This window comes from Sceloporus occidentalis, unplaced genomic scaffold (assembly GCF_023333645.1).
Source record: "Sceloporus occidentalis isolate IW3139 unplaced genomic scaffold, rSceOcc1.0.p SCAF_88, whole genome shotgun sequence".
NCBI lineage: Eukaryota > Metazoa > Chordata > Lepidosauria > Squamata > Phrynosomatidae > Sceloporus > Sceloporus occidentalis.
The window spans coordinates 4245688-4259670 of NW_028317068.1; the positions used below are offsets into that span (position 1 = coordinate 4245688).

At 37.7% G+C, this 13983-nt stretch overlaps 1 protein-coding gene across 1 annotated transcript in view; it reads right to left on the minus strand.

Moving 5' to 3' along the window:
* Nucleotides 1–2679: 2679 nt before the first annotated feature.
* LOC149284812 (DBH-like monooxygenase protein 1) overlaps nt 2680–13983 on the minus strand; it is a 45884-nt gene continuing 34580 nt past the window's right edge. The window contains exons 5-12 of the mRNA XM_089496223.1: nt 13252–13431; nt 12242–12344; nt 8297–8463; nt 6678–6869; nt 6518–6577; nt 6134–6276; nt 5435–5603; nt 2680–2832 (exon numbers count right to left, since the gene is read on the minus strand). Coding sequence (XP_089352349.1) covers nt 2680–2832; nt 5435–5603; nt 6134–6276; nt 6518–6577; nt 6678–6869; nt 8297–8463; nt 12242–12344; nt 13252–13431 — 1167 coding nt within the window. The remainder of the gene's footprint in view (nt 2833–5434; nt 5604–6133; nt 6277–6517; nt 6578–6677; nt 6870–8296; nt 8464–12241; nt 12345–13251; nt 13432–13983) is intronic.

Sequence of the window (13983 nt, forward strand, 5' to 3'; positions counted from 1 at the left end):
TATAGCAAGATATTTTGGCAGGCTTCTGAACGTCCCTAAAGTTTTTACATGGCAGCATGGGAAAAGTACATTTTCAAGGTTGTATGATTAATTAATGTTACACAAAACTGTAGACCCAGACAGCATTCTAGGTTAATAGACACCCCAGGGTATTTCAAATGCTGCACTAATTCTACCATCAGCCTTTGTCAAACTTTATGGTAGTAATTTCAGAGGCCTGTTTATACCTAATAACAATAGCTAAAACAAGTTAAACATCTTATTAGTATTAACACTACAATTATGTTTTGTGTTTTTCATAGTGTAGAAAGTAGGTTACGTGGCAGTCCACATCACCTGGGGGGGGTAGTGCCATCTTGTTTACTTAACATGTGAGTTCTCTGTGGAGCCGGGATGCTGTGGTGTCTCGCAGATCCCAGTCTGGGCATTCAGAAAAAAACTAAGTTTGGCCAGGTATAACATAGTGAATATGTTTTTGTCAACACGTTATTTGCAGACTGGGGTGATATCTCTTTGTTTTCCAGCCATCAAAGCTGAGTAATCTTGAAAGATGATGACTTTGTTCATATCTCAGGTCCGGGAATTTCTGATATGCCTGGAATATTTTAACTTTGTCCACAGAGTTTAGCAACTTGATAACTTGCTTTGGTCTACTGGTTGTTGTTGGTTGATGTGATGCACCCTCTCTATTTGCAATGACCAGGTTCAGATGAAGAGCAGTTGAGAGCCATTTCTGGAGCATAGGAAATAGTGTTTGTTATTTTACTTACTCAGGGATTCCCACAACGCTTAGGTTATGTCTCCGGCTTGCTGTGTCAGTAAGCTCTTCTGTGAAGAGGTCTTCTTTTGGAGAGGAGAACCGTGAGTCATCACTTGGTGGCTTTGAGAAGGAAAGGATTTTTGTAGCATTTCTTTAGTGGTGGCTTAGCTGATGATTTTTTTTAAATGTTCTGCCAATATTTATCCATGCTTATTTCAGTGTTGGATTCCATAGTAGGTATTTGGGTAGTATTTGTTTAACTTTTTATTTTTGACGTGTAGTAGAGACCGTGTGCACAAGATTCTCCTGGGGATGTTTGTGTTGATGTCCACTGTGTAATCCTGGTGTCAGCAGGTAAATTGTTTTTTTTGTGTATTGTGTTGTTACCATGGAGTAGCAATTGTTATGGCCGTTCAACACCCCACTACAAGGTTTTACAACCTACTATCAGGACCATATATTGTAAGAGAATAATAGCAGTATTGTCGTCTTCTCACCCCACGATAAGGCTGTATGGCAAACCCATTGGGACTTGGACTGTATTTGTTCAGTGGAGTTTCTCCTTCAGAGTTTAGTCGATTGGTTATAAAGTAAGGATAATACATCAATTGAGCAGACATAGTGAAGAACGTGTGCACACGAGTCTCCTAGAGACTTGGGTAGTAATGAGTATTCAGATCAACGTCCATTGTATAATCCCAGAGTCAGCAAGTAAATTGTTGTCTATTTTGTATATTGCACTAGTGCAGGTATTAGCCATAACTGCCCATAAATTAACCCTAAAGACCCAATTAACTACAACTGTCCCTAAATTAACCCTAAACACTCCATTAACCATAACTGCCCCTAAATTAACCCTAAAGGCCCCATTAACCACAACTGCCTCTAAATTAACCCTAAACACTCCATTAACCATAACTGCCCCTAAATTAACCCTAAAGACCCCATTAACCATACCTGCCCCAAAATTAAAACTAAAGACCCCATCAACCATAACTGCCCCTAAATTAACCCTAAAGACCCCATTAACCATAACTTTCCCTAAACTAACCCTAAACACCCCATTAACCATACCTGCCCCAAAATTAACACTAAAGACCCCATCAACCATACCGATTTATTAGGTAATTTATCTAGAGTACATGCAATTAATTTAGGGGCGGTTATGGTTAATGGGGTATTTAGGGTTAATTTAGGGGCAGTTATGGTTAATGGGGTGTTTAGGGTTAATTTAGGGGCAGTTATAGTTAATGGGGTATTTAGGGTTAATTTAGGGGCAGTTATGGTTAATGGGGTCTTTAGGGTTAATTTAAAGGGGGGCCAACTAAGGGGAATCTAAATCCTGGGGGCAGTGAAGATTAATCCTGTGTTTATTTATAAAATTATTGTGTCAGTGAGGTTCTCTGAATCATTCTCTGAACGATTCTCTGAATCATTCTGTGAACGATTCTCTGAATCATTCTCTGAACGAATTGAATCCCTGAAGGATTCTCTGAACAACTCTCTGCCTTCAGTGACATCACCAGAGTAGTCAGGCAGGAGGATTCATAGATTCTAATGAAAGGGGCGGGACCAAGAACAGGCAGCCCCTTCATAGCATGTCCCACGGTGCGTCCTCGCCAGGGGGCATCTCAAGTTTTAATTGTCTTGTGCAATTAAAAAAGGAAAAATCTCCATCAGCATATCAGTCTGATGATATTAAATATGGTAAAACTACGCTTCTTGTCATATCCAGCCAGTTAGTTAAGACACTTACTTCAAAACCAGCAGGAGCTCTAGAGTTTAGAAAAATCTGTAATCCCAAAAGGGAAAGAAAGAGAAAGATGGTTCTGTTAAAAATTATTTAATACAAAAAGAGAAACAACTTCAAAAGTGCATATCTTCATTTCCATAAACGTGTGTGGAAGAAAATAGCAATTTTATACAAAGAAAATGTATAACACATTACATAGAGTAATGAATATGAAAATCAATGTATTGAAGGTTGAACAGCATGACCGAGGCATGCATGATAATTCTTTTGACTTGTATATCTTTTTAACTTCAGGTGGGGAAACGATCAAGCCTTGTACCTGTAATAGAAAAAAAGAATGTGGCTGAATATTGTCTGAAAAAAACATTTGCTGGAGTTTTACAGTCGCCACTTGAAAACAAACCCCTCAACCTAGGTACCAATTTTTCACATTTGATAATAAACACCTTGAACATGCATGAATATTACAAAATTCATATTTTAATTGATTAAAGTCTTAATGCTCAAATCCTGCCGCCTCCATCTGAAAAACATCTCCCGAATCCGCCCTTACCTCACACAAGAAACCACCAAGTTACTAATCCACTTCCTTGTGATATCCCGCCTGGATTATTGCAACTCCCTACTAACCGGTCTCCCCCTCTCCTGCCTTCCACCGCTTCAATCCATCCTCAACACTGCAGCTAGATTAATTTTTCTCTGCCGCCGTTCCTCATCCGCTGCTCCACTATGCCAATCACTTCATTGGCTCCCCATACTCTTCAGAATAAAATTTAAACTTCTGACCCTGGCCTATAGAGCCCTCAACTACTCTGCACCCCCTTACATGTCTATCCTCCTATCCAAATACACCCATACCCCCACCCCCTTCGCCCCTCTCACCTCCTGCAGCTATCTTCTACTGTTGTTACCTCTTCCCACTCCCATATTCAGGATTTCACCCTCGCCGCACCCCTCCCGCTTTCAAAACCTCTCAGAAAACCCCAGAAAAAGTGTACAACATTCCTTCCCATTACTCCCAACCATCATCATATTTAAGCCATCTAAATAATCAACAGCTTTAACACATCATCAGAACCAGGTCAACGCATTCCCATCCAAGCAGTCCTCTCCTATTGTCTCACTTCCCCCTCAACCACCGACAAGATTGTAAGCTTGCAAGCACAGGGCCCTCTTTTCCTTTGCACCAGTTTGTTATTGTATGTGTTTATAAATTTTTCTACTGACAGTAACAGCGCTGCGGAATCTGCTGGCGCTTTATGAATAAATGTAATGTAATGTTAATGATAATTGGTACTAGAAGCATGAATTGTGATTCAGTTACCTGACTAATTCCTAAGTTGGGGACTATATCCAGTAAAACTAAAATCTGAATTTGAAGTAACATAGACTTTTATTACCATACCAGTCATACCGTCACTTACATAAGGATTGCTTCTTATCCAGTCATATATTTTCAGGCTATTATCTGACACAGATATGTAATTTTTAGAACTTAACTGCATTGATTAATATACAAAACAAATCTATTTACTACAGGGGCAAATGGACATCAAAATAAACACCAGTAAACCCAAAAGTACTTACAATACTGACTGCACCACATAATAAACTTCTGTTGTGGCAAACACCTGTGCTAATACCAGTTGGAGCTTTTCCCTTAATATTATAAGATAATAACCACTAACTGCTCAAATGCAAGTGACCACTTTGTTTTCAATTAGTCCCATGAGAGTTGAATTGCTTGCTTGAGAGTAAGATTTTAGTGCGTAATTTTTTCCTTTAAAACTAAATCTGCATTTTTAGATGGGTCACTGAATTGATACGTGGATATTGAGAACTTTATTAGCCTAAATTACTGGTCATACCGCAGGTCCCTGTACAGCCTTGGTGTCATGGAAATGTATTCCCACATACATTGAAGCATACTAATATCAATTTATATGGTGCCATCATATCACACCGTGCTGTACAATGGGCATAAAGAATATTCGTAAAAAGTAGTGCATCACGTAACAATTTAGGCTTAATATTTTTTTTGTTGATATTCAGGTACTTGATGTTTTTTGATTCAGTACAGTAAGTGCTAAACTGGTAGCTTTTACTAGAAGTCAGTAGTACATTATGTTTTACATTACATCAATCAATAAATTCAATTAAATTCAATCAAATTACCTCTTGAATATATGTATTGTAAGAAGCACTGCATAAATTGTTGGCGCTGTATAAAGAAAATATACCGTAATAATAATTCTAGCCCTAACCAAAAGTATTTAAAGCATTCATTGTTCCTGAATATGTTACTCCAGGACATTGACTTGACTTGAATCTGTATGTATTAAATCCTTGCACAAAAAAACACTGTGATAGTATAGACAGTCATCTCCAAAATCACCAGGCCTACATATAGTACATCAAGAAACACTTCTCTTTTTGTTTGTGGAGTGATGTTTGATCATATTCTAACGCTATTGCCCAGACAGAGTTTGCACCTGTACAACAAAAAGTGCTCTAAGTTAACCTAAAAAAATCAATATTGTGGCAAAATACACTAATACAACCATTTTCTCTTGTTTATTTATTAAAATGCTGCACAGCAACCTAATTTGCAGAACTCACACACGCCATTATAAAGAGGCTTTCAGGCATAGCATTGCTATGTTTTTACTGATCCAGTTTTTTTAGACACTTTTATACTATGCACTTCTAGGATGTTTCCTGGTTTACTAGCTGGGTGTTTTTTAATACAGCTGCTTGAAAGCAAGGTATCAATTAGAGATGTTTCTGATGAAAAAAATACCAACTATTATGAAATGCTAGTAATTTGAGGAGTCTGAGGATCTTCTCATTCATAAAGGAAACTGTGATGATCTCATGTGTAAACCGTGTATAGATTTAGGACAAGTTACAGATAAACATACCATCCATTCATCATTGTCATGCTTTGAACACCTAACATTTATTTGTATTTGTCGAACACGTTCGTTAAAAGAATTCCCTTTTTTTTTGGACCACTGGAAAGTGTTCATGGCATCTGTGAAAGTAAGGTTGTTGTACTTTTTAGGGCTCTTGATGATGAAAGGCCAAGAACTGCAAAACAACACAAAAGTTTATATTTGATTTATGAAACAAAGAATATCAAAAACTTTAAAGATTTATAATAAAAAGTGAGTAACCATTTATTATCAATATATTATATGTAAATAAGCTAAAAACAGTCATATTGCTGTTCATTGGTTTAATATATGGGTTAAACTGAGGGATATTGAATCAAAAGGGGACATTGTCAAGCTTATGCTGGCCCTAATTGTATCTTAATTCTAGGAACGGGCAGTCTCAGGCCTACTGTATGCACCCCATGGTTCTCCAGGTATCTCCACCTGTAATGACCTTTTTAGCTGCATTTTTATGGGTTGATGGGACCCAAGCTGCTCAATATCATCAAAGATGGGTGCCAAAGTAGAAACACAGGAACCTCTTATTGGTTGCCTGTTTAAAGAAAACTGCCAATGAAAGTGCAAGGAATAAAGAAGCAATTATCTAATAATTAACTAATGTGATATGACAGCTATAAATAGGAAGTGCCTCTCTGGCTCTTATTATTTCTTGTAATAACTTACGTGACAGGCCTGTAAATCTCCTTCACACCAATGAAATTAAGTTGCTCATTAATTTCAGGAATGCTTTCACACCGTGCAAGATTAATTCTTGGGTAATACATTAAATAAGAGAGACACATTTCATCTCTGGTGCTCAGTCCACCCTGAAGAAATATATTACAAATAATTAAAATTTGTATTTATTATGACTTATCCCTGCCTAAATAATATTCAATAATTATTGTGTAATCAACTCCACTGGATAACAAAATAGATCATTGCATTTTTCTTTTTTTCTTTTGTATTTTCTCTATTGTTTTCTTTACCATATCTAACTTTTGGAAGGTAAAAAAAAGCATGGTAAACATAACGCAATATAGAATTTGTAAGTGTGCTAGTGCTTACCCATGTCATTGTAGTTCGTTCTTTTGTGTTGTATTGGCATTCTGTAATTAAATTGTCTCCCTGGATAGATAAGTAAAATGTTAGTTAAGTTTTCAGCGTGAAATGGCAGGATTCTGCATTACTGTAAAGTGATAGGCAATTGACATGATTAGATCCTTACAGGTAGAATGACTCTTTCTTCTTTTAAGTACTGGAACTCCTGAAAGTTGAAGTCAAACTCATTATCATAAGCAAGTAGTTCCAGCTCCTCTCCGTCCCTGAAATGGCGTGCCTGGATAGCTTTTCCTGCAATGTGTGCATGTAGAAGAACTGCAAAGACATGGATCCCAGTTGGCTTTTCGTCGTTCAAAGCCTGAAATCATTTAAGTAGGTTGTCATTGTATAAATATTATATAATGTTTTTAACGTTGTGCTGCAAAGTAAATTATTGCGCAAAACAATATACTGTTGTACTGCATTAAAATTAGTTACATGTACTTTATCCACATAATATCCAGTTAACAGTTATTCTTTTGTATAGAAAATATGCTCAAATGACTTGTGCCACGTGTAAAGTAACCAAAATTACTTTTCTCCCTTACAAAAATAATGCAAAAATATTTAAGCAAAGTAAAAATTAGGCTCCTTGTGCTACTAGTAGGACTTGTGGGATTATGGGAAATGAAGGAAACATTACATGAAATGTCAGGAGTGGATGAAGATGTCAGGAGTAGAAAACAAATCTGAATGATTTATAAATGGTGCATTCCAAAACAGTAATGCCAGTACAGATGGTGTGATGGGGAAATGGTAGCTGAGTTACAAGTTGCAGTCTGAGGGCCTTGTAACTAACGAAAGGAGTAAGGACATTGAGAAGGTACGACAGAAGAGCTTGCATTGTTTATAAAGGAGGCACTGCTCCATATGATTGCAGACTATAAACTGCTCCATACCTTTGCAGGATTATTGTTCATTAATGACAGTGTTATCCATGCCAGTTCTTTTACACTTACTTGGGGGTTAGATTTCATAACTATAATTAGCATTAACCCATGGTTAAAGTTAAAATGAAACTCAATGTATTAAATGTTTGTTTAAAGTAATTTATTTAGGAAATGAAAAGAGATTGTATGTTTATATGCAGGACTTTTATAACATCAAAATTATTCGAAAATTGACCAAAATAAAACAAAATGTAGGCATAGAAGTAGCTTCCAACTGTTGTGTAGTTTTGAGACTTAAAATGCAATTATTCCATCTTTCTTGGCTTAATCCTTCTATGTCGAGACAACAACATTTTACAAGTCCAATTATATTCAATGTAATAAAGACAAGCTTTAATGTTAGGGCATTGCAGGGTGCAGAAGCAGAGTTCACCACAATGGGATTAGTGTCCTAGTGATTTTCCCCTTGTAGCTGAAAACTGGCCACTGGGCCCCTTCTTACCGCCGCTGATGATTGTATGCGTCCTGTGTGATTGGTTGTTTGGATATATCATATTCTCGGCCCATAAAGTTTCTAATTTGATGTTTTTGTTTATATCTGATCTTTGTATTCTCTACGGGCCGTTACAAATGTCTCTGTATTTATTTATATATTTATGTATTTATTTATAATTATGTATTTTTATATATGAATAAAATATCTTATTAAAAAAAAAAAAAACAGAAACTGATACAGTCCAATACTCTGAAAGCCAGATGGCCAAAAGGTGATTGGGAAAAGGTAGACAATACATTAAGCAAATAACCTATAATAATTAATTATTACGTTTAGTTTAGAAAATGTTAATGTTCATACCTCTTCCAAACATTCCTTAGTGCAGTGGCCCTCGGAGGTGAACAGAGACATTCCTGGAGGGATCATGTGATAAAGACTAACCCAGATGCCAGTCTCTAAAACACCTGCGTCATATTTTCTTATATTTGGAGTGTAATACATCCTTATTCCTGAATTATCCCTTAAACCTACAAAGAAAATCAGCGCATGTTGAATAATAAAAATACATTTATATAAGTATAAGTCTGATCAGTAAAAAAAAAACCACTATACAGTATTCCAGGGTTCAACATCCCAGTTGCATCGAGTAAAGAGGGGCTGTCTGTTTGATGACTCTTCTCTTTTACCCACCAGCTCCAATAGATTCTATAACATTATTACAATTAACAATATTAACAAACAACGTGAACGGATATACAGGCCCTTCCTCTTGTGAGCCCTCATTCTAATAGAATATTGAACTTCATAACTGGGTTTTATTGGGTTTTTGTTAATGGATAAACATTCAGGAAATAAAGTGAATTCCTTTGCTACCAATTGGATTTCTTTTGTCCCCCACTCCCCCGAAACTCTCACACAAGCCAGCACAGCAGTTGGCTGGCGGTAAGAAGACTACACTTATTTACTAGGAATCAGAAGAGCTTTCTGTTCTTATACTGAAGATTACAAAGTTGAAAGGTGCAAAGCAGTAAACTTGTGCATGGCAAGCAGCCGTTTTCAGGCTACACATTTTGTCTCTGGGCTGTTCGGCTCACATGAAATTCAGGGGCATTTTTTTCCAGAAAATTCTGGAACGGAACCGAAAATGAAAATTCAGGATTCAGTTGGCCGAGACCGAAATCGAAAACGACCCCCCCCACCTTTATTTAAAAAAATAACTGCACTTAAAAAATAACTGCACTTAACAGCAATCACACTCCTATCATGCCCAGGCATACCCAGATTCCAGCATGTACTGGCTGACTTAGCATGATAGGAGTGTGATTGCTAACAGCAATCACACGCCTATCATGCTCAGGTTCTAGCATGTACTGGTTGCCTGGGCATGATAGAGTGTGATTGCTGTTAACAATTATATATATATATATTGTTATTTAATTATTCTGTCCAATATTGGTGTGTCACTTACTTTTAATGAAAGTGTGGTTAACACACCAAAATTGGACAAAAAAAACAAAACAAACAAACGAACAAAAAAATATATATATATATACGCTAACAGCAATCACACTCCTATCATGCCCAGGCAGCCAGTACATGCTAGAACCTGGCCATGATAGGAGTGTGATTACAGGTTCCCTATGCCATGCTATCACACTCATTCACAAACATTCATTCACTCAATCATATACTCATTCATTCCCTCAATCACGCATACTTACTCATGCACCCTCCCCCAGCCCCTTACCTGAACTGCATATCTCTCACTCGCAGACTTCTGCAGGGGCCCTGCTGCTTCCCTCTGTGTTGCTGTGCGAGCAACTTCTCTTGTCCTGCCCTCAGGGGAAGAATGAAAGGAGCAGAGTCATGTGGCGTGCATTCACGTGACTCCGCTGGGTTCCTGCTTCTCCTTGCCAGTACAAGAGACGCACTAACGCACAGGTAAGCAGCCTGGCCCGTGAAGACGATTATTTTCGGCTGTTTTTTTTATTTCGCCATTTTGCCGATAATGCCTGTCACAGAGCTGGCTAGTCCGACCCACTACCTCCGCTGACTTGTGCTCCCTTAGCCTGGAACACCACACTTTCCCCGGTTTCCCAGTCACTAGCCGAGACTCAGTGTAGGGTATAAACCAAAACAAAGACTGATTTATTTCTCACACACAGGACTGGTAGTATCCAGCAAAACACACATTAACATAAAACAAGATATTGGGATACAAACTGCCCCCTTAATCTGCCTCCCAGAGACAACAGGGGCAGTAACGGGATTAACAATACAATAGGGTCCCAATCTCCACTATCTATTGCTGGCCAGGGATGGACGGGTTAAATGTCTGTAGTAGTGGAAATGGGGGGAAGGGGGGCAACATAATAATGCACCATGGGGTGGACTGGTCTGATATTAAATAAAAACAAAGACGGTCACTCCCTGCTTGCAGATCTTGGCTGTCTGCTGGAGATAATCCCCTCAGCAAGTGATGGGATAATATACTCCAGGGGGTAGCCACAGAAGCCTTTACAAACCCAGGGCCCATAGTCAATAGGGAGCATGCTGGCAGTCAGGCCTCTCCAGTGGTCCCAGTGATGGAGGCTTCGTCACAATGCCCTTTTCGTCCGATATATTTCGGCCACCGATATATCGGTGCATCCCTAAAATGTATCCCTCAGAGTAAGGAAGTAAAGAAGGAAACTGAGCTGCAGCAGCACAGGCAGAGCAGGACACAGGGCAGGCACAGACAGACTGAACCCCCCAGTAAGGAATGGCATTGAGGCACAGGGCATGGAACAGAGCAGGACAGGATAAGCACTGGCACATCTAGCCCCAAGACTGATTCTCCCTCCATATTAGAAAAAATAAGAATTGATCCGCTAGTGTAAGGAAGGTAAATGAGGATCAGCAGCAATAGTAGTAGAGCACTGGGCCTGGGCAGGCAGGCACTGGCAGATGATAGAAACATGCAGCCCTTTGCAGAACGAATATATTTCCACAATCATAGAAATTACAAAAAGTTCCCCCAGAGTAAGGACAGTGTAAGAGGAGCAGCAACAGCAGTAGTAGTAGTAGGGCACTGGGCATGGGCAGGCAGTGAGAGATAATAGGCACACACAGCCCTTCGGAACAGGACTGAATTTTCCCAATATTTTAGATATGTAAAGAAAAGGTTCCCCCAAGAGTAAGGATGGTGAAACAGAAGCAGCAGTAGTAGGGCACTGACCCTAGGCAGACAGGAACTGGCGGATGAGCCAGGACTGAATTATAGTTATAGTGTCTGGTTTTATCTCCAGTATTTATTTATCAATGAAGAATAATATATGATATGATAGAAAGAAAATTAAAACAGTGTACCTTGTTCACAAATTAGAGGTTTGGCTGGTAGCATAAATGGGCAACTATCAACTATCAACTATCAACTAAGGAAATAACAGGAACAGAGCAGTATTTAATAAACAACTGAAATGCACCATGAGCAAGCAATCAAATGCCTAATTGTGTCACAATTATATTATTTTTGGTGTTGACTGATATGTGAACACAAGGACTGTCTGATACAGTCACTATACAAGTGGTATCTATAAATGATATACATACACTACTACAGTAGTACACCACAGATTCTCCAATGCACCGCATACCACTCAATTTTCTGCACTAATAACTTGTAGTATGGTAGGTGAGCAATGAGCATTAACCTCAGTCTCTGCTAAGCTAACTGTCACTCTCTCACACATGCAAATTTTTTTCAGGACAGTATATTGGACAAGAGTACATAACATAAATGGAGCTATTTAGTATATATACACATGCCATCACAGCAGTGTTTTCTGGGTATGTTAGCATATGTATCTCGGTATGTTAGTGTGTGCATGTGTCTGGGTATGTTAGTGTGTGAATATTTTATGTGTGATTGGGTATGTTGGTGTGTATGTCTGTATTTTAGTGTGTGTGTGAGTCTGGATATTTTAGTGTGTGTGAGACTGGGTATATCAGTGTTTATGTATGTGTCTGGATATGTTAGTGTGTGTGGGTATGTTAGTGTGTATCTGGTATGTGTGTCTGGCTAAGTGTTTTTGTGTCTGGGTATGTTAGTGTGTATTAGTGTGAGTGTATGTGCATGTGTTACTGTGTGTTAGTGTTGAATGTCTAGGTGTATTAGTGTCTGGATGTGTTTGTTAGTGTCTGAGTGCATTAATGTATGTGCATGGGTGTGTGTATTAGTGTATGTTTATTAATGTGAATGTCTGGATGTTTGTTAATATGAATGCCCCTCCCAATGCCAAGCTCTGGATCCACCCCTGGACTTACCGTCTTGATGTGATGGGTTATCGTAATGAATTTCCATTAGAACATATGTAGGATCAGTAGATAAGCCTATTGATAAACCAACATGAGGTGGATATGTGAATCCCTGCAAATGAATAATCAATAAAAAAAAATCAATATGTGCATTTTTAAAAAAACAATCTGTACAAACTTTCTAAAGCGCTATAAAATGTTGAGACAAGCAGAAAGGGAAAGACAAGCTCACTTTTTTTATTCATTAGCCACTGTTACATGGGCTCCCTCATTTGCATAAGTCTGATATGTTATACTCAACATATAATATAAATCTTACAATACACATGGAATCATCAATTATTTCATGATCTAGCATCGCTATATTAGTGCAACATCATAAATGTAGAGTGTGTAAATGTATGATATTTTCATTCATGCTACTAAAGTTTCCTTTGAAGGCGTTAGAGTTGATCTTTGGCCAAGATCTTATGAGACAAATATAATCTGCTTTTGTTTTGTACACATTAATGTCACTTAGTATGCTAAACAAAGCTTGAATTATAAAAGTTTTTCTTACTCCCAGGTGCCAACAGAACTAACTTCATTGATTGATCTATGTCAGAAGTGATAGGCATTACATCATATAGCTGCCTAAATAACAAATAATCTGAAATCTTTCTTACCATATGGCATTTCAAAATATGAAAGTTACACCATAGAAGATTCCTTAATAATTAAATTGTTTTAGTTTGATAGATCCTGCCTTGTATACTTTTTTATATGTATGATTGTTCTACTGTTTAAATATTTAACTCCCTAAGTGCTCCCACCAATTACTGTTTCACTTAGTATGGTGCCTATGCCTGATTCTTGTATCAAAACGTAATAATTAATAATAATTAATAATAATAATATGTCCCCGAAAGGAATAGAAGTTCTGTTGTAGACCTGGAGTAGGGTGTGAAGCATATAACATTCACAATTGCCCAACCAGAATGTATTGCAGCTACAACGCACATAAGAAGGTCTGAACTTACCTCTCCACCAATCGCCCATGCAAAAAGCACAGTTTCACATGTAAGAAAGATGTCTGGCATGTTAGGATGGTAACATTCGTGCCCATAGTCTAGCACTGCATTGCTGGCATTTCTATCACATTCATACAGTAAAATGTGATGTACTAAGTTCTCATGACCCTTTTGGATCAGTGGTTCAACCTGATAAGAAATAAGCATTTCATTCAATTACACTGAAAAGCTTTTACTACAGACAAAAAAATATTATATTGCCTGCAAAGTATAGAAGAAAATAAGTCAATTAATGCATTTCAGACAGTCATATATTATTTGGTTATAATCACTATTTGTGAATTTGATCTTCATTGTCTATTTAGGTATATAGTTGTACCGTGTTAGCCACAGGAAGAGAGAAAGCTTTCTAGGTCTCTTCGTGAGGCATCTTATTATATGGTAAAGTAGGCATAATATACCTAAAGAAGAGACCTAGTTAGTCTTTAAAGGCCACAATCCATTATACTTCAGTTAGCGAATAAAAGGTATCATCATCATTGTCTGTATAGTAGTCAAAATTGTTTAAGAATCACTGGGAGATATGGTGTATATTACGGTAATATGTTTGAGCGCAATAACAAATCTACAATGTGTTTTTGAAGAGACCCTTGTTATGGTTGTTAAAAAAGAATGATAATGACCTACTGTAAGCTTGTTTTCATACAGCAGTTTCATCGTGAATAATATTGTTTTTTTTTT